Genomic DNA, 20,324 nt, shown 5'->3' on the forward strand with positions numbered 1-20,324 from the left:
ACAAGGAAGACGTCCTTTGGGGAAAACCAAACAAACAACAAGCCAAACTCTATAGCACGCCCAAATAGCAACATTTGAAAACATATAATTGCTTGCTTATTGGTTTTGCCTTTTCATGATATAATATATATTTGTAGGAAAGTTATAATCAAATGTTGCTTAAGACCCTCTGCAATGCTTGATAATTCTGATTAATCATAGTGAAGAAACATTCAACTTGTTGATGTCTGAATCTGTTTCGCTGACGTGACAGCATTGCAGTCTTCCACTAAACAATAAAGGCAATTAGCTCCAAATTAATTATTGGTTTGACTACAAACTACGATGAATGGACGCGGGATGAAAGACTGTCCGGCTGTGTCTGGATGTACTTTACTTTGCCTGCTGCTGGTCCTTCTAGTTCTAACACATTCTTCACAAGGTAAGACGATTTATGGTTATGGATGTTTTCACCGTCGTTTGTTTCTGTCATGTTAATGTTTTTTGCATGAGATTTTGGATAGCGTGTCCCCTCACTTTATGGCAAGTGATCCAAATTATCGGCACATCGGCACAAGACTAGTCTTTGGACCCATCATCGATACTGATAATATTTGTAGAAATTATGTCATACAGTGTTGAACTAATATATTTCGTTAATATTATTTTTGGCCAAGGAATGCACCTGCAATAATAAACAAAAGCATTAGCATTAGGCCTACCACATGGAAACTATTCTGAATTTGGTTTGTAATTTATATTACATTTTTCAAAGGGGAAGTTCCTGACTTTACCTGCTACAATGTAAGACCGCTTATTCAAGTTGGTGATCATTTTATTGGTGGCTTTAAGAGTGGTAGCTACCAAGGAGCAACAGTCACATTTAGTCGAGTATTGGATACGGGTAGTGGCAGTACTAACCTACCAACTGGTAGCTTTATCGGACCCAACCCTTCAGTTGTTTCTACTCAGTATGTACTCCCTGCTGCCTCTGGAATAAGTAGATTTGGTGCTTATAACTGTGAATTCAGTTCTCCCAGAGTGAACATCACTACAATTCTTCTACCTCGGAATGGTGAGTGACTCACACTTCGTATTGGAATATTTTAAGGCACATCGCCTTTGGATTCGACGCTTTTGGGCCATAAAAAGCGTTTGTTATAAAACGAATCTTGTGGAAAAGATGTTATGAAAGTAAAATATAATTATTCACACAAATATTCCCCGAAATAATGTTAGTTAACGAATAAAACGGAACACAAGCGACATAAATTCGAGAGATATTTTGTATGTGTCTATATGATTGTATGTGATGTATCTGCAGCCTCATCCACCTTGACTACGAGTGCTGGAGAGGATGTAACATTGACAATGACACAGTTATATAACGGTCCATCAACTGAGCTTATTATTAATTGTAGGTGATGTATCTCCAGCCTCATCCACCTTGACTACGAGTGCTGGCGAGGATGTAACATTGACAATGACACAGTTATATAACGGTCCATCAACTGAGCTTATTATTGATTGTAGGTGATGTATCTCCAGCCTCATCCACCTTGACTACGAGTGCTGGCGAGGATGTAACATTGACAATGACACAGTTATATAACGGTCTATCAACTGAGCTTATTAATGATTGTAGGTGATGTATCTCCAGCCTCATCCACCTTGACTACGAGTGCTGGAGAGGATGTAACATTGACAATGACACAGTTATATAACGGTCTATCAACTGAGCTTATTATTGATTGTAGGTGATGTATCTCCAGCCTCATCCACCTTGACTGCGAGTGCTGGAGAGGATGTAACATTGACAATGACACAGTTATATAACGGTCTATCAACTGAGCTTATTAATGATTGTAGGTGATGTATCTCCAGCCTCATCCACCTTGACTACGAGTGCTGGAGAGGATGTAACATTGACAATGACACAGTTATATAACGGTCTATCAACTGAGCTTAGTATTGATTGTAGGTGATGTATCTCCAGCCTCATCCACCTTGACTACGAGTGCTGGAGAGGATGTAACATTGACAATGACACAGTTATATAACGGTCTATCAACTGAGCTTATTATTGATTGTAGGTGATGTATCTCCAGCCTCATCCACCTTGACTACGAGTGCTGGAGAGGATGTTACATTGACAATGACACAGCCTTACGGATCAACCAATGAGCTTCGATGGAGACACAATGGTGATGACGTCACTGCATGGAATGGCCAATCAAGCATCAGTATCCTTAATGTCCAACTCCATCATGCTGGTATCTATGAATGCTTCATAGTAGGCAGGCATCATCTACAGAACCATGCACTCATGAAACTCCTGTTAAGACGTAAGTTGCCAGATTACTCTTTTTTTCTAATAAAAGAGTTTTCTTTTTTTCTGTTATGGGTTACACCGTTGACAACAAATCAACCAACTCAAATTGGTTTTGAGATTTGTTTGCCTATCAGTTTGTATCATTGAATTTACTAGACAATTACGTTTTTGATATTTCAATTCAAATCACTTAACATGTATGAAATATTAGGGCCTAATATTGTTGGGATCAAACTCTTTATGGCTATCTATGTCCTAAAATGTTAGTGATGAGGGCAAATTTAGATCCAAATGACACCTGTCTTGTCTTCAAACTTGTCAAACTTTTCAACCTTTTTTTTACTTGTCAGACCAGTTTCTTCCACTGCCACAAAATGTAATAATTTCTAGTCACACACTAACACTTCACATCAAATAGAAGTGTCTAAATCTAAATTGATGGCATGACCATGATGTTCATTACCAAGATTGATCTTCGTGTGGGATTCAGTTTCATTGAATTAGTAATAAAGACCTGTTTGATAAATTTCCTTTTCAGAGTGCTCGCCCAATAAATGGGGTCCATCGTGCGATAATGACTGTCCATTCTGCTACAATGGCGGTCAGTGTGATGATAAGAATGGTGATTGCATCTGCGCTCCAGGATTCGGTGGTTTACACTGTGACGAAACATGTAAGTTGATCAACTTATTTTGGTTGTTAAGTTACAAATTGAGTAATTGTCAATAGATTCATGACCATCGATTATGTTAAGGATAATGGACGAGAAAGTGAGATTCGTGGATAGAATGTACGAGCTGAGGGTGAGTACAGTGTAGTCACGAATCTACACTTTTTAGTCTATTCTCTGACTTAAACTATTTCCCTCAATCTGGTTGTAGCCAGACCAATTTGAGTGGTGGGCAATAAATCTATTTTTTTTTTATAGTCCACGAAGGGTGAGCAGGTCAACAAAATTGTTCATGTTTAATTATTTGGCCATCATTGCTGCAGTTCAAATTTCAGGCATGATGCCAGGTTTCCAAACTGCTCATGTTATGGGGGCCTTGCATTAAGTTGATTGGCCTCGACTGTGTTCTTTTTCTGTGAAAGATACTCCCTCATTTTAGCTGGGTCAATGCACAGGGGACAATTTTGGTTTATTCAAGGAGAAATCTGTGCTGGGCAAAAATTGTGTGTCCTGGGCCCAATTTCATAGAGCTGCTAAGCACACAAATTTGCTTAGCATGAAATTTCTTCCTTGATAAAAATAGGATTACCAACCAAATTTCCACGTGGTTTTCAAAATAAGCAAACAACAGCTGATTTTAGTAACAAGAAATATGCAACAAATGGAAATTTTGTTGGTAATCCTGTTTTTATCAAGGAAGAAATTTCATGCCAAGCAAATTTTTGTGCTTAGCAGCTCTATGAAATTGGGCCCTTGGCAGGCCCAACATGGCTACAACACTGATGGACATCATTATAGTCATGCCAGAAGGCATTGTGTGTCCTCAGATGAAGTGGTATAAGTTCTCTCTATGCACCTGACTCTGAAAATGTTTGTTCAAAGGACAGAGGATAGTACTCAGGGTATGAAGAGCTCAATACACACTGGTGTAATGGCAAAAACCAAATAGTATGACCTGAAAATGTTGAAATCATAGGACTGTACGTGTACCTGTATAGAAAAATCTGCCATTTCTATGGATCACTAAAAAACTTCTACTTTTAAGAAACACTATTTTTAGAGGACTAATTTTTATTTCACTGTTAAATATGTTTGCAGTGCGGGGCAAAAACTGGTTTGGTCAGGACAGTCGGCTGCCATGTAGCAGTTCGGATCCAGTTATAGCTTGCCAGGGAAACTTGATGTGTCTTCCGGATCCCTTTGGATGTACATGTGCAGCTAGCTTCACAGGCCAGCAATGTGAAGACGGTAGGTTTTTATCAAACTCATAATGACAATCAAAGATTAACCCTTTTTAATGTAAGTTGAGTTCTTGATAAACTATGTTTGAGCATGTAAACAATTAAAGATAATATCAAATACAGAATAAAAGTGCAAAAAACCCAATGCAAATACATGGCTTTTCGCTATCAGTCAAGACTTTAAAAAAAAAAAAATTCTTTTGACAGTAATTGAAAACTTTTAAGAGAAAAGGCATAAACATTATAGAATGATGTCCTAGCTAAGTAACCTAACCCTCCCCAAAATCTCAAAAGATTTTCTAAAGGAATTTTGTTATTGGAGAGGATTGAAAACTGTGGGCTAAAATAAATATTGCTCTCACTGGGTTAAGCATACACATCTTATATAAGTAAAAGTCTGAACCTTTTGATGCTGAGTTAACATAGAATGGAGGATCATGAATGATTTAGGAGAGTCTGTAGCCAATAAGGCACCATGGTTTAGGGGTTATGACTGGTCTTTCTTTGGCTGAAAAAGCAAAAATGAAAATTTACAACCATTAAGTCTATTCAGTTTCTGCTATTTCATCCCACTTTTAATTGTAATTTTTTGTTATCTTATACTTCCTGTTCAGCACTTAGAAACCCTGTATTAAGCGCTATATAAATGCTTTATTATTATTTCCTCTTAGAGCAGGCAAGGCCATTTTAATTTTCTTGCAAAAGCACTTTCATTAGGAATTGTTAAAGTTTATGGGAAACTTTCGAAGAGGCATCAATGTCAAAAACAGGGCAACAAGCCAAGGCTATGTGGTATTAATCTAATTCCAGGCCTTGAAAGTACAGAAATATTTTCCTTCAAATAAGCAAGGAACAATCTCCCTGATGTTTTATGTTCCTTTTAGGAAAAATAAATCCTCATATTTCATACTTTCAAATGGTTTACTTTAATTGTGTTTTTTTAAGAAGTAGCAATAGTAAACTGGAAGGTGGTTCCATGTTCAAGTAGAAGGAATTAGATTTGGAACAATGAGAGCTAACTTTATTTTCATATGCAAGCCAAAAGACAAACACAGTCAGTCAAAATTATTATATTAACTTGTCAAATGGATTGCCTTATTTTCTTTTACAGATTGTGAAGACGGATACTTTGGTGCTGGTTGTAAGCTAAAATGTAACTGTGCGGGTAATGCAGTGTGCGACAAGGGAAATGGCACATGCGGAAGTGGAGTAAATTGTACAACTGGCTTCACAGGAGAAAATTGTCAGAGTAAGGAAGTATAAAACTTATTGTGATACATGTCAGCTTGTTATTTATGTCCAGATTCCTATTTCAATTTCAAAGGCAGGCAGTTGAATTCACATCTGGTAGTCTGTTGATTTGTGGCTCTGGATGTTTTAAACTCTTCACATTGGTAATCAAAAAACATTTTTATGCCCATGCCCACTGTTATCTTTTACAACTTTTTAGAGCCTAGAAGTTGTCCCGGGTGTTAACCAATGTCTTATGTAGACAAGTCCAGTAGAAGTCTAGGCATGTAAACACATTGTCTGATATGAAATGTATGTTTATATTTAGCTCTCTTTTGAAAATTGTTGATATTAAACTGAAAATAAAGAAACAAAATTCACAGACCCAATAAATTATCCTTTGCTTTTCAAACATTCATTGATCTATTCTGATAAAAGAAAACAAACTCTCGACTCTTTCATGCGCCAACCTGTCGCTAGCATCAGTTTTAAATCCTTTCAGAAAACTAGTTGTCAAACAAAAGATAAAGATCACACCACCACACAGTTTTCAGAATTGGAAAGAGGACACTTGATGGTGCTGTTGTGACCTACTTTTGGGTGGTCGCCATTTTCAACAAACAAATAAACAATTAATGTGCATGAAAGGGTTAAGGAGTGTGTTAATTCTGGATCTGGCAAAACAAGGTCCTTTGCGTCCAGTATGATGTCAGTGGCATAACGCAGTCAAGAGATAACATATTCAATAAATGTAAATTGTCAGTCTTTTTCAGGAAAAAAAAACAAAAAAAGGTCAAGAAGAATATGTCTCAATCTTTGATCCTCAAACACAGTTGCGGTACACAAGACGTCATATTGGGTGTGTCAATTTTAATTTCATACTTTCTGCTGAAAATAACGAAAATTTAGACATTTTACCAACAATTCATATCGCCTTGTAAAATGTACTTTCTGTTAAAATCTGTCATTCTACACTATTTTTAAATATAGTTTGTCCTGATGGTCGGTTTGGAGTTAACTGTGTGCACAGATGCCATTGTGAAAATAATGCAGTTTGTGACAAAGGCTACGGAACATGCCCAAATAATGTGATGTGTGCAAACGGCTTTAGAGGTGATAACTGCCAAAGTAAGTATGGAATTTTATTTACTTTGTTTCCAGCTGACCATCGGTCCTTTTCCCTTTCCTTACATAAACATGATGAAAATGACTTGTTATTGAGACAAACTACATGTATAGTCATGCAGACAGTAATTAGTGACTTGATATAATAAAGTCAACTATAATAAGTTATTGTATTCTCATCCACATCAGTGATCAGCAGAGAGTTTGTGATTTTACAGCTCGTAAACTTGCTGACTACTTGATCAGCATTGCGGTGTCAATTATCATAAGTTACAGAAAAAGGAAATTAATTTGGGGGTTGCCCAAAGTAAATTGGCTAGAACCTTGAGATCTCCGGATTAACACGACGGTGCTCAACTGAGCTATACATGAGGCATTCCATCCAACACAACATTCAAGACAAACGTGGGTGCCTACTGGCGCTATAAAGTATTCTTGGCTATTATTCATTAGGCTAGTCTAAACATGTTCTCTTATGTAAGGGTATTTAAACACTGAAGTAATGAAAGCACAGTTACTTTTTATTTTTTATTCGAAACTTTACCAACGTTTTCTTTCAGACTCTTGCCCGTATGGCCAGATTGGTCTGTTTCCAGACTGTACAGCGTGTTATGGTAAGGTCAGCACTTGAGCCTCAACATTAATTGTATCCACTCTTATACGAAATACAGGGACCGGTGAAGCCTATACCTAAAAGTTTTTGTCCATCCACATAGACGAGTTTATAGTGTTTGGCACGTCGTGGCAGAGTGGTTATTAAGAGCACCGGAATCAACCTCTGCTTCTGGTCGGCAGAGTGTGGGTTCGAGTCCTGGTTGTTATAGACGATGTGACCTCTGACGTCACTCGGAAACGATTACATGATTCACGCGCATACCGCCGGGCAAAACCTTTGTGTTTTGGCAGCCAGCTAGAAAGTGTATGCAATCTTACCATGACTATACGTGTCTTTTTGCCCGGCGAAACATGACGTATATAATCACATCGTTTAAATGGCATTGCTTTGTCCTTCAGATGGGACGTAAAGCCGTAGGTTCCGTGCGTACCAAATGTAGTAAAAGACCCCATAGTGCACATAAAAATACAATGTTGAGATTAAGGTTCGCTCTAGTGTCTGGCAGTGAGTTCTTTTACTCATTTTGAAGGTTGTACTAAAACAAATAAGGAAGAAGAAAAAGGCGAAGAAGCTCTGAACCACGATTCAAAATAATAAAAACCAAATATACTAACTTTTGGTTGTTTAATCAGATTGTTACTGACCCTAAAAGCTGGCGAACCGTGACAAACACTTGACATAACTTGGGAGAAATGAAAGAAACATATAAGGCAGGAAATGCAAGGAGAAGGTGAACATCGCTATCAATTGTACTTTAAGTGCATTGATCATGTTGTTGAAAAACAACTTTTTTGCCTAACATATACAGTGTGGTAGATCAATCTTTGCAGCCGGCACTTGCCACTACTTGTTAGGAAATGTAAAGTTAAAATAAAGTTGAGACAACTTCTGGAAAGGGAGGGAGTAAAACAGATTTATGGTGGTTAATCTTTTCAGTTCCTGTATCAGTGATATATGAAGTCAGCTCTGAGCAAGACCCCAGCAGAACCATTACATGGATAAAAGCTCCTCAAAACAAGTGTCCTGTTATCGACTATGCGATACAGTATCAACTGGTTACGAGAGATCTTTGCCAAGAGATGGATGGTGAATTTCAAACTCTACACAACACAACAGCGAGACAGTCTCCTTTCCCACATCCTGATTCATTACCCAATTCAATATACATGGTTCGTGTGTTTGCCAGGAATGAGGCAGGACTTGGGGTACCTCAGACTGAGGACTATATCGAACTGACAACACATGAGAAAGGTATTCCTGACAGGAAAAGTACTTTTAAAGTGATGAGAAATGCTACACTTTTATCTGAACTCAGACCTTTTTTTAACACAAAATTATCTTATACATAAATAATTCATGCTCTTCTGATTTTCAACTTTAGTAATACAGTTATCTAAGGATACTGTTCTCAGAAGACTGTTGAAACATATAAGTAAAACCCCAAAGGTTACTGATGACATGTGGAAATGCCATTATAATTCACATTCCTGTGAAAAAAAACAAATTATTCTTACTGGGTACAAGAAGCCCTTTTTAGTCAGGAATCGGAGTTAGTTTTTCGTCGACGATGTAATAAAAATGAAGCCGCTGGACTTGGCTTACAAGATCTTTGTATAAGACACATGGACTTGTCAACGTGCGTAAGCTTCGGAGACCAGAGCAGCACAAACTATGTTACAAATGTCACAGAAAGTAATGTTCTCAGACAATTTAGAGGAAACCTACGGCATGCAGAAGGAATACTTCTGCAAGAGCTACTTAGCAAGAGCTACTTTCCCTAAATATGTTGGTTTCGCAAAGAAACCAACGCTTAAAGGTGAATGTGGTTCTCTCTTGAAACATTTTTTTTTAAATACCGGACTTTGTAAATTAATCCAAGTAAGATGACATCTAACAGGATTGAGTAACATCTGTTCAATATTCTAATCATTTGTATTTGAAATCTTTCTAGTAAGGAAGTCAATGATCTTGAAAATGACTAGCACTTTCACCCGTAGGCATTCAGTGTATATAAGTGTAGAGAGACGATGTAGAATACATAATTATTATACAACTTGTTATCAATTAACACAGTGATTCTAGTACATTCTGGTCATCATCATGACAAAGATTAAGTTTTCAACAGAAGGGTATAAAAGCAAATTTTAAAGTTTTGTGTTTAAATTATTATTTTAGAGCCGACGGGATCACCAACAGATTTCAAGACTACTTCAACAACGAAGCATAGTGTGGCATTTAGCTGGAGTGAAATACCATGTGGTCAAAGAAATGGTGTGATAACTAAATACAGAGTGAGTCTTCATAGCAGATTGTTTAAATCAAAACAACTTTTGTTTCAAATTAGTACACATTCAATTATTTAAAACCTCAATTAAGTTTACTTGAGTGTAAGTGTTTGTGAAAATTTTCAGTGTCTTTTTGTTTCCCATTTTCAAAAAAATGTACAGCTCTCATACAGGGTGCTGGACAAACCTTATGACACCAGCTTTAGTCCAAACAGCTCATTTCAATCGGTTGATATAGAACCATCAGATATGCACAGCAACATCAGTGGTTTAGAACCAACAACAAAATATGATTTCCGACTAGAAGGTTTCAACAGTGCTGGCGTTGGAGAGGATGCAACATTAGAGGCATTTACTGAAGTTGAGACAGGTATTGTGGGACATCATTCAGTTATCAAAATTACCTTAAAATGGTGAATGCTAAATTTTTACTTGAACATCTAAAACCGTTTTAAGACCGGTGTTACGAATTTTGTTTTGTCGACGTAAAGTCATATGAACTACAATGTCAACTGTTTCAATGTTTCCAAGTCACCAAAATTAAAATTCGTATTTCAAAACGAAAATATATATTTGTTTTATTTCTTTGTTGGCTATGTCAAAGCCTAACTGTGTCACATTCTTGTTTGGGAACGTCTCCAAAGTTTGACATTATTCTAGGCGCGAAAGAACATTCCCTCTTTTGACTTTTGAGATGCTCCGTTATGTTCTTTTTTGGAAAGAGAATCTCCCCAAGGTACATATTTTCCTTGACTTTACAGATCTTCCTGCTCCGACTCAGCTATCCGGAAAAGATATTTCACAGTTGACATCTTCCACAGTCACTATAGCTTTGAGTCTTCCATCCTCGTCAAAGTACATCACGTAAGTTGAAAACATGCAAACAATTTTTAACCTGTATAATTTTCATTCATCTTTTCTCATTGATTTTATGTGTTGTGTATAGTGAAGCATCATTTTCGGTTTTTAAAATTGCCTCTGTTTGGTCTTGAACAAAATTGTCAAAGAAAATATCAACATTGTTACTGAAACAATGAAAACTGAAATTTAAATACCTACTCATGATGTTGTTTCTATATTGTTTAGAGGCATACAAGTTGGTGTACAGCGGGTTAAGACAGTCGCTAGACGGGACACCAGGGGATCAAGGTACCAACGATCCACTGAACCAACTCTTGACTATGTAGCTGCAGAATTACCTAAGAAGGATCTCCCTGCAACATTCACTGTGGGTGACGGAGAAACAGAGGGAAACAAACCCCTGGAAGGCAACACTCAGTATGACATCTACCTTGGATCAGTCAGTAGGATTTCTCAATCGGTAAGCCTTGAATTTTACTTCTTGTGTGATTATTTTAACAATGACAAAATGACCTCTCGCAACAAAGGGCCATGTGCATGCTGTTGTGTGTGTACTCTCTGACACGCTTGCCAATAAGAAGAGTGCTGGCTTCAGATTTCTCCCGAAGACAATCAGGCATACTGATCGAAACGTTGAGTCGCTAACGTCAAGTTCTAGGCATTGAAAGCATGTAAACATGCTTTGAAATTTGAATTTTTATGGAAGTTAGATAACAGCCTAAAGATGTGTTGTTTTGATTTTTCTCTTCATTTTTTTTTAGACTTATGCCGTTAAGTGGAGTGAGCCGCTCAGAGTTCAAGGTAATTTACTGTTTTGTGACAAGTTTGCTTAAATTCAACTGCTTAAAAACTTCACCTTTAATCATACTGTAAAATGTTGTTTTGTTTCAACCAGGGGTCTTCAAAGTAAGACATGAAGGGAACAATAGTCTGGTTCCTTTATACTTAAGTAAGAATAAAATATATTATTCATAAAGGGCACCATCCACAAATGGGTACATACAACGATGCACATACAGATGCATGTCATTTGATTAGTGTTACTGCTGCATACGTCACTACATAACTTATTATAGGAGTCCTAAATGGATATTTATAGGACGCTTTGTTGTGTACTTTCTTTAAAAATGTAAACGATCTTTGTTTGTCAGTGCCACAAAGTGCAAGCCCACCGATAGCTGCTTTTGTGGTTCCATTGATGCTGATTGTCCTGATTGGTATTGTGGTTGCTGTCGTCTTCAAAATAAGGTAGTTATTAAAGTCTCAATTGAGTAATTTCTGCGCTCCCTCGAAATTTTTTCGTCACCTCCAAATATTAATTTGATCCCCCATAATGTTGTTTTGAGGGAACGAAAATACATATCACGGGAAAGAAATTACTTTTAATATTTTAATTGGTTTCTTACAACTAGTATTTTAAGGGAAAACAAAAATACTTCGAGTAACGCAAAAATATTTCGAGGGGTCAAATTAATGATCTTTTCAATTAAGAAGCTCTGTAGATCTCAGCATTCGGCTGCAAAGCATGTGATAAACCCTTCTTAATGCGTTAATGAACCAATCAATGCAATTAATCTTTGCTTAGTGAGAGGTTAATTTTGTATATGTTGTTTATTTTCCGTACCTTTGACAGGCGAAAGAAGAGGCTTAGACATCTCTACGCTGTAAATGGTAGGTCACAACTTACAACTCAGTAAACTTCCCTTTTATTTAAATCAAAATTTTGTGCAGGTTTGTCTGAAAGGATGAGAATATTAGACTTGAATTTAAATTCAGGGCTTTTTACAATGTATGACTATTATTTTCTTCATATTACAAAGAAACCCTGCCCATTCTTCTATTCTGTAGTGCTAAGAATAGCTACCCTTAAACTCGCTAAAATCGAGAATTACAGGAGTTGCTAAAAAGTTGGAATGTAGTCATGCTCACATCTTAACAATTACATCCTAGTTACTGAAGTTTGGATTTAATTTTGTCGTTGACAGACACGAACAATGGAGATGTGTTAAAGCATCTAAACTACTGAAGATTGGTCAAATATTACATAGATTTTAAATAAGTGCTGCACCTCCTCTTCTGTTGACAACTTCAGTTAAGTTTGTTATCAAATGTTTGTTTTCATTTGTTTTAACAGCGGGAGTGCGAGTAGGTCATGATAAACTTTCTACAGGACTAGAAAATCCTGACGTTGATGTCACCTATGATGTTATTGCTGAAACCATAACCAATGTGCCAACCATTGCACCATCCGCTCTACCAGCAACTACACCAGCCACTGCACCAGCCAATAAACCAGCCACTTCACTGGCCACAGCACCAGCCAGACCGAAGCCGGTTAAGGAGAAGAAGCAATTTACGGCTTCTTTCCCGATTCCGTTGTCAGAGTTGAAAGATTATGTCAGCAAGAAGAAGACGGAAACGTACAAAGAAGGCAATGGGTTTCTGTTTGACTATGAGGTGAGTTATGATAATATAATTTATATATATTATAATAACAAGATGTGAATTTGTTTATTCATTGGGTTTATTGCCTTTACCAATACACGCTAATGATGACGACGAGCAAGATGATTGAGAATAAGAGTTTAATTTTTGTATTTATTTTCAATATTTAGAGTTTGCCCGATTTCGACCGTCATTCATGTGAAAGAGCAAAGGATGACAAAAACAAGGAGAAGAATCGCTATGTAACCGTCATTCCATGTGAGTTAAAAATGATTATTACTTATGATCAACATTGTTTTCATACATCATTCTGAAATGTTCGATCTCAAATGAGGTGTTGGCACCCCAAGTGAATTTAGGCACCATAGATCTCCATGCCTCTCTGTCCTCAACTGTTCAAATTAATGGCCTTATACATTTATTGGATTCCTAACTTTTTGTCCACCACAGACGATTTTTCTCGTGTTGTGCTTGAGAAACTACCAGATCAACCAGACTCCGATTATGTAAATGCAAGTTACATAGATGTAAGTTAATCATAATTACTGTTTCTAATCTAAAGAATCGATAATAGACCACTCCAGTTTTACAAAGAACTGAATCAAGTTCGGAAAACTTCCCAATTAGTTCTGTTCCCTGTCCGTCTGTAAAGATAAGTTGATGGACCGCTGGAGTAGAAGAGGACTCCAACCACTTATGACGCAACAACTTATTAATTAGTAAAGACTATTTGAAGGCGCCACAATCCACAAAATTAAGGTGCTTATGGCGCAAAGACCAAATCGATAAGCCACAAGCTGGATTAAACAATGATACAGTAAATAAAGCAAAACTTCCCCGAAAGAGTGTTTAAAAAAAAAACAGTACAAAAATCTAGATTAAATTCGTTCAACCAGCCCAGAAAAGGACTGTTTTAAAAATACATCTTTGGAATGCAAATGATGTAACCACTGTCGTAATACTTCCTTCTTCTCATTTCAGGGTTTCAATGAACCGAACAAATACATAGCCAGCCAAGGTAAAACAAGTTAATAAACAAACTTATGCAACTGTTCTTAGAGGTCAGAACACTAAAAAGTTAAAGGAACTATAGGCCTACAAACAATTTGTAAAAATGTGGCCGAGCAGCTTAGCACAAGAGTCTGTCGTCAGAGTGTGGATTTAAGCCTCAGTCGTGGCAAAAGTTGCCTGAGATGAAATTATTAATTTTTAGAAGGCAAATACTACACTTTATGGGGTAAATTTCTTCATTTTGGTATAAAATATGGATCGGCAGCTCACTGAATATCTCATTATTATTTTATGAATCACAATTTCAGGTCCAAACAAGGCTTCTGTTTGTGATATGTGGAGGATGATATGGCAGGAGAATACCACTAAGATTGTCATGCTCACCAACCTACAAGAAGGAGTCAAGGTAATTTAAGATGCATTGCTGCTGGGACAATGAGCTCACATAATTGTTTTACACCAAAAGTAGATTGACACCCTGTCTTTATCTGCAAGAATAAATATTGGTACTTGGTTTTCAGAAACAGTGATAAAGTTTGAAATTTAATGTAGGTGAAAGGTGGTTATGGACGGGGATTGATCTAGGCTAAAGGCTACTCTCTGGCTTAAATCACGTGCCTCAAAGTGTGACGTCAGATGTTCTGGCTACACCAATAGCAGCCGTCATCCAACGGTCTGCCTCATTTTACCTCAGCGAGCGAGGGCGCTATGTTAAGTCAAATGCAAAGGGTGCCTGATAAAGGGGGACACTAAATTTTATCTCGGAGCAGTCGGCGAAGCCCACCTTGCTCATGTTTTTTGCCAGATGGTTTTCATTGGTTTGCTCTTTTCTTTTTTAATCTTTCAGGAAAAATGTGAGAAATATTGGCCAGACAAAACAGCACAGTACGGCGATTATGTTGTCACTTTGAAAAAAGAGGAAACACACGCAGACTACATTGTCAGAGACTTCATAATGACTCTGAAATTAGAGGTATGGTAATGAATTACAACCTTTGCAAATTGCCCCTGCTGACAGTTAATTTGGGTCTGATCTTGCATTTTCTATACACTGTGGATGCTGCCGTTTATTTAAGTTCAAAATTCTACTTTCACAATACTTTAGGATGAATGGACCAGACAAGTTCGTCAGTATCATTTCACAACATGGCCTGATACGGCCTTGCCTGATGATCCAATCAAAGTGGTGAACTTTGTCAAAATGGTCAAGTCCAGCTACAACCAAAAGAATGTTGGTCCAATGGTCGTTCATTGCAGGTTGGTACTTTTGTGATTGCACATTACTTAAAGACACTGGATACTATTGGTAATTGTCAACGACCAGTCTTCTCACTTTTGTACCTCAACATATGCATAAAATAGCAAACCTGTGTAAATTTGAGCTCAATTGGTCGTCGAAGTTGCGAGATAATAATGAAAGAAAAACTCCCTTATCACATGAAGTTGTGTGCTTTCAGATGCTTGATTTCGAGACCTCAAATTCTAAATCTGAGGTCTCGAAATCAAACTCGTGGAAAACTACTTCTTTCTCGAAAACTATGGCACTTCAGAGGGAGCTGTTTCTCACAATGTTTTATACCACCAACCTCTCCCCATTACTCGTCACCAAGAAAGGTTTTATGCTAATAATTATTTTGAGTAATTACCAATAGTGTCCACTGCCTTTAAGACAAACAGAAAAAGTAAAACCGGTCAGACTCACAGTGTTTCAGATATCTGTAATAGTTTAGGCGCAATCATTGGAAAATCAAGAGCACTTTTGAGAGACAGGCTATGCTGAAACCATTGGAGCCGTGTTTTTCTTTTAAACAAGAATTTGGACTGGAGAGAGAGGGAAGGGCGTTGAATGAGTGGTAGGGGATGTATTTCTGTCTGTTGGATTTTGGTTATCAAGCAGTTGGTTATAGCGCCTGGAAATAAGTTAAGCAAGAAAACAGGGTTGTATTTGAACAGAGGCTAAGACTCATCTAAATGTTAATTCACACAATGGTCATGCCTGTAGTTATTCATGTTTTTTGTAGCACTGGAATCGGTCGCACTGGTGTGTTTGTGGTTTTGGACGCCATGTTGGACCAGGCAAAAGCAGAAGATCGAGTCGATATCTGGAACTTTGCTTGCGGCATGAGAGACAAACGGATGAAGATGATTCAATCACCGGTAAATTAGATACATTAATTTATCTGAGGTCATTTTTTGTTCTGTCTAGTGTTTTCCCGTTTTGTCCAATGTTTTCTTGTTTAGTGCCCAAAACCATAAATGAAACAATCACATTGGAGAAAGGCTTATCAGAGTAGATGCTGCCCAAATTGTTTACAAAAAGTAAATTAGAACATCAATTTATCTGAGGCCATTTGAACAAGTTCTGTCTAGTGTTTTCCCGTTTTGTCCAATGTGTTCTCGAATAGTGCCAGAAACCAGAAATGAAACAATCACATTGGAGAAAGGCTTATCAATGTAGATGCTGCCCAAATGTTAACAAAAAGTAAACAATAATTTTGTAGAGATTGACAAATGACGTTTGCATAATTATAGTTTAAGCTTTCACAAACATCACTTTTGTTAGGCTTTTAGTGCTTGATATCAACGTGAAAGTTGTAAACTTTTGTATCACAATGTGCTAAAACCGATTTTCTTATTCAGGAGGTGTTTAAAACTAGATCTCTTAACATCTAGACCACCGTAGGTTTGGTGGATTTACACAAAAATGGTCTTGGCCATAGTGCCTCTTCAAAAATATCTATTAAATTTAAATATTTTTCAAGGAAAAGGCCCTTCGTAAAACGATTTTTTTGTATTAATCAAAACAGGCCCAATATGAGTTTATCTTTGAAGTCCTGATTGAGACGTTCCTTTGTGGTGACACCAGTTTTAAACCGAAACAGATTACCACCAAGCTGACTGCTTTGAAGAAAGTCACAAAGGGCAGTAGGAAGACAGGACTGCAACTAGAGTTTGAGGTGACAGCTCTTTTTATCAATTTTGTTTCATTTCATTATGTTTGTATTTCTCAATTGAGGAGTCTGGAAATTTATATTCCAACATTTCATTAAAAGTGTTTCGTCATGCATAAATAATGTTATGTCTTGGTTCCATACCCTTATACTGTATGTAGGAAGCACTGGCAAAGTCTCCTTATTAAATGCAATTTTAAACATCTCCCTGCTTAATTTTGTACAAAATCTCCCCGATTACGAGATGCAAATGATGTCATCTCTGACGTAGTCCTGAGGTAAGTGGAATAAACATTCAATATTCACCTAATCATACTATTTTCAAATCATTCTTACTGTCTTTAAACAGACCCTGAATTTGGTCACCAATATTCCGGACCCTGTCAAATTTAAAGGAGGTCGGCAACCAGAAAACGTTGAGAAGAACAGATTTCCAGACAAACTACCAGGTGAGGTTTTATTCAGTTTATAAATAACCTCTCATGACAAAGCTGTTGTATGTTTCTTTGCAAACTAATTTTTTCTACCAAATTAAAGCTATAGTTATTCTGCGATCACTTTGAAATAAATGCATTCAGTCAATGAAGTCAACTTTATTTATATTCTTTGAACTAATGCTGTTACTCTACCCGAGGGTGTTGGGGTAAGTTCTTCAACCACACAGTTGCTAATTTAAAGCTTGGTTGAACCAGCTCAAAGCATGCTCTGTTTAGGACATCCTTGTTGGATCAAACAGTGAAATTAATGTCACCAACATTTTATTTTTCAAGCTGATCAGTTCCGACCTCACTTGATGACATCAGGACAACATGGATCCAACAACTACATCAATGCCTGCTTTCTTAATGTAAGTCATCATACTTCAGTGATTTGTTGAGTTCCTTTTGATAAACCAAACCATCACAGAAATATTTCCATCTAATAGCTCACTGATTCTAAAGTTCATACCAGTACCAATCCCCCAGAGAAATATTTCCATCTGAAAACTCACTGTTTCTAAAGTTCATACTACTAGCAACCCTCAACAGAAATATTGCATCTGAATTTAAAATTCACTAGTACCTATTTCAAATGCAGAAAAACAAAATAATTTATTTAAGTTTTTTGGGTTCTGTTTTGCAACTCCTTGGGAAAAAAAGACACACTTTACGTAAAACCTCACTGGACCCAAATTACCTCGGCCGTCACGGATCAACTTTCTGAATTTACAGAGTCCTAGCTCCAAAGGAAAGTACATTGCTACCCAAATGCCCTTACCCCACACCATCAGTGACATGTGGAGAATGGTTTATGACTACAAGTCAACTTGTATCGTCATGTTGAACACAGTAAACAAAAAAGACCCGGTAAGTAGAACATTTATTGTTGCTTGGAAAATCAATTTCGAAAATCGACTTTATTTGATATGAAATAATTATTGTTCTTTTCAAAACTGTTTTTATTGTATTTGTAATTTTTTATTTTTCAATTTATTTGAAACGAAGTTAAGCCATTAATTATTGTTTACTAAAGCTAAAAGTACACATAAATTGTGTTATTATCTGCTAAAAGTGATTTGTTCATTAGTTTGATTAAATTTAGAAATTATCAATATCTCTACCAATTTGTCTTCCCCACAGACATGTGTTGAGTATTGGCCAGAGAGAGACTCTGCATCATGTGGCAATCTGACAGTCACTCTACAGTCAACTGATAAAGTGGGACCAAACATCATTATACGCTACCTAGCCCTGGATGATGATCAGGTACAATGCTATAATTAATCATTGAAACTAGGGCTGTCTAAGTAGGTCACTGTGGCTGTGACTTTGGCTGTAGCTAATGGTGTTACTTCCCTGGTAGATATACAGAGTACCAGGCCCAGAATTCATATGATTTGATTTCTTGTAAAAACATTTGATTTAAAGCAAACTACTAAAGAGGACGGAACAAATTCATTATGTCCGAGGAGGTAAAAGCCTCTGTTGCAGTTCGTCTTGATTATGGTGTCCCTTCAAAACTTTCCAGCAATTTTAAGATTGTCCATTGTGAAGTGTATAATGTATAATGTCCCTATCTTGAAAATAAAGGACAGTTCACTTCAAGCCTTTATACCTGTTTGAAAGGCAGAATCGTTTAACTCACTGAAGCTATTCCAGGTTGCATAATACATTAATGGTGCCTTGACGTCAATGCCATACTTGGGGCATACCTACAATGTCATTACAAAATCAAACAACAAGTTTTGTTTGCACTGACTGACTTTCCAATTCCAGAAGTTGTAATTTTTTGTTTCATACTTGTCATTGATACACAGGAATCCCGTCTGATTTGTCACCTTCAACTACTCAACTGGCCCGTTGGTGGCGTACCATCGTCACCAAAATCCATCGTGGAGTTGGTGACAGCCGTTAAAGAGTGGCAACTCGAGCATAAAGACGACCGAATTATAATTCAGTGCATGTAGGATGTTTGGTCATTTCCTTCTGCTAGTTTTCAATAAAAACGCATTCCAACAAAACTCTGAAAAATAAATGTTGTAACTTTAAGCTGGCTCATTGTTTTGAATGAAAAGAACAAAGTTTACGTTTTGCGGTTTGTGACAGTAACTTGATAATTTTTCAACTATTTTCAACGATTTTCAGTCAAGATCCAGATATAAATATAAACAGAGAAGAAACATCTCTAAGAGTTGCTGTAAGAACATGATAGGATGGTAGAATTATTTGTGTTTGACACAGAACAAATCCCAAAACGTTTACTGTGTTCACGACAACTCAAAATTGTTTTATTATTTCTTGTTTGACAGTGACGGTGAGGGCGCTAGTGGATCATTCTGTGCTCTCCTTAACGTCATAGAGAGACTGAATATTGACAATGTGGTGGATGTCTTCCAAGAAGTCAAGAAACTCAGAGTCTCATGTCATAGATTGGTGCAGTCACAGGTAAGCCGAGTTTGATATCTCAAGGGTTGATACCGCTGTTATCATGCCGTGCGTTTCAGTAATGTTAGCCTAAGTAAATGCATGTAAAGTCTTCATCAAAAAGTGCGCACAACATTTTGTGCAACCTGAATGAATGATTCTTCATTCAGAGGACTTGAAAATTAAGTTACAAATGAAAAACCAAATATTGCATTTTGTATTATCGTTTTATTTTGTTCAGGAGCAGTACGAGTTGATATACGAGGCCATATGGATGCATCTGGGCGCTGATGTCGTGTATGCAAACATTTAGACCCCCCCCCCCCCCTCCCGCCCATCAACTTGTGGAAGCCGTTACCAAAACGACCAGTCAAGTAAAGATAGAAAGTGGTCTACTTTATAAGACGGTCAAACTAACTTTTATTGTTGTTATTTAACTGTCTTTAATGCAGCCGGAAAGTGCTTTAATTTTTGTGAGGGTGGTAATTGTTTCGACCGATTTTGTTTGATAACTGAGGTTTTTTTCGTGCTGATGGGCAACGGGCTCGATTGGCAGAGAAGTTTTTTCTGGTCAGGAGGATGTTACAAAAATAGTTCTGAAAATGTTGCAAATTTACTTCAAGAGAATTTCCACCATTTTTGTTTAGCCCACAAATAGGAAAATGTATACAAATG

General features: G+C 37.1%; 1 protein-coding gene across 1 annotated transcript in view; it reads left to right on the plus strand.

Moving 5' to 3' along the window:
- The first annotated feature begins 317 nt into the window (after positions 1-317).
- Positions 318-20,324, plus strand: part of LOC139946346 (receptor-type tyrosine-protein phosphatase T-like) — a 46,348-nt gene continuing 26,341 nt past the window's right edge. The window contains exons 1-16 of the mRNA XM_071943985.1: positions 318-421; positions 755-1,054; positions 2,073-2,324; positions 2,850-2,984; positions 4,080-4,229; positions 5,334-5,471; positions 6,443-6,580; positions 7,138-7,191; positions 8,130-8,444; positions 9,369-9,484; positions 9,641-9,848; positions 10,240-10,342; positions 10,565-10,799; positions 11,101-11,140; positions 11,491-11,587; positions 11,973-12,010. Coding sequence (XP_071800086.1) covers positions 325-421; positions 755-1,054; positions 2,073-2,324; positions 2,850-2,984; positions 4,080-4,229; positions 5,334-5,471; positions 6,443-6,580; positions 7,138-7,191; positions 8,130-8,444; positions 9,369-9,484; positions 9,641-9,848; positions 10,240-10,342; positions 10,565-10,799; positions 11,101-11,140; positions 11,491-11,587; positions 11,973-12,010 — 2,416 coding nt within the window. The 5' untranslated portion in view covers positions 318-324. The remainder of the gene's footprint in view (positions 422-754; positions 1,055-2,072; positions 2,325-2,849; positions 2,985-4,079; positions 4,230-5,333; positions 5,472-6,442; positions 6,581-7,137; positions 7,192-8,129; positions 8,445-9,368; positions 9,485-9,640; positions 9,849-10,239; positions 10,343-10,564; positions 10,800-11,100; positions 11,141-11,490; positions 11,588-11,972; positions 12,011-20,324) is intronic.

Source organism: Asterias amurensis, chromosome 13 (assembly GCF_032118995.1).
Source record: "Asterias amurensis chromosome 13, ASM3211899v1".
NCBI lineage: Eukaryota > Metazoa > Echinodermata > Asteroidea > Forcipulatida > Asteriidae > Asterias > Asterias amurensis.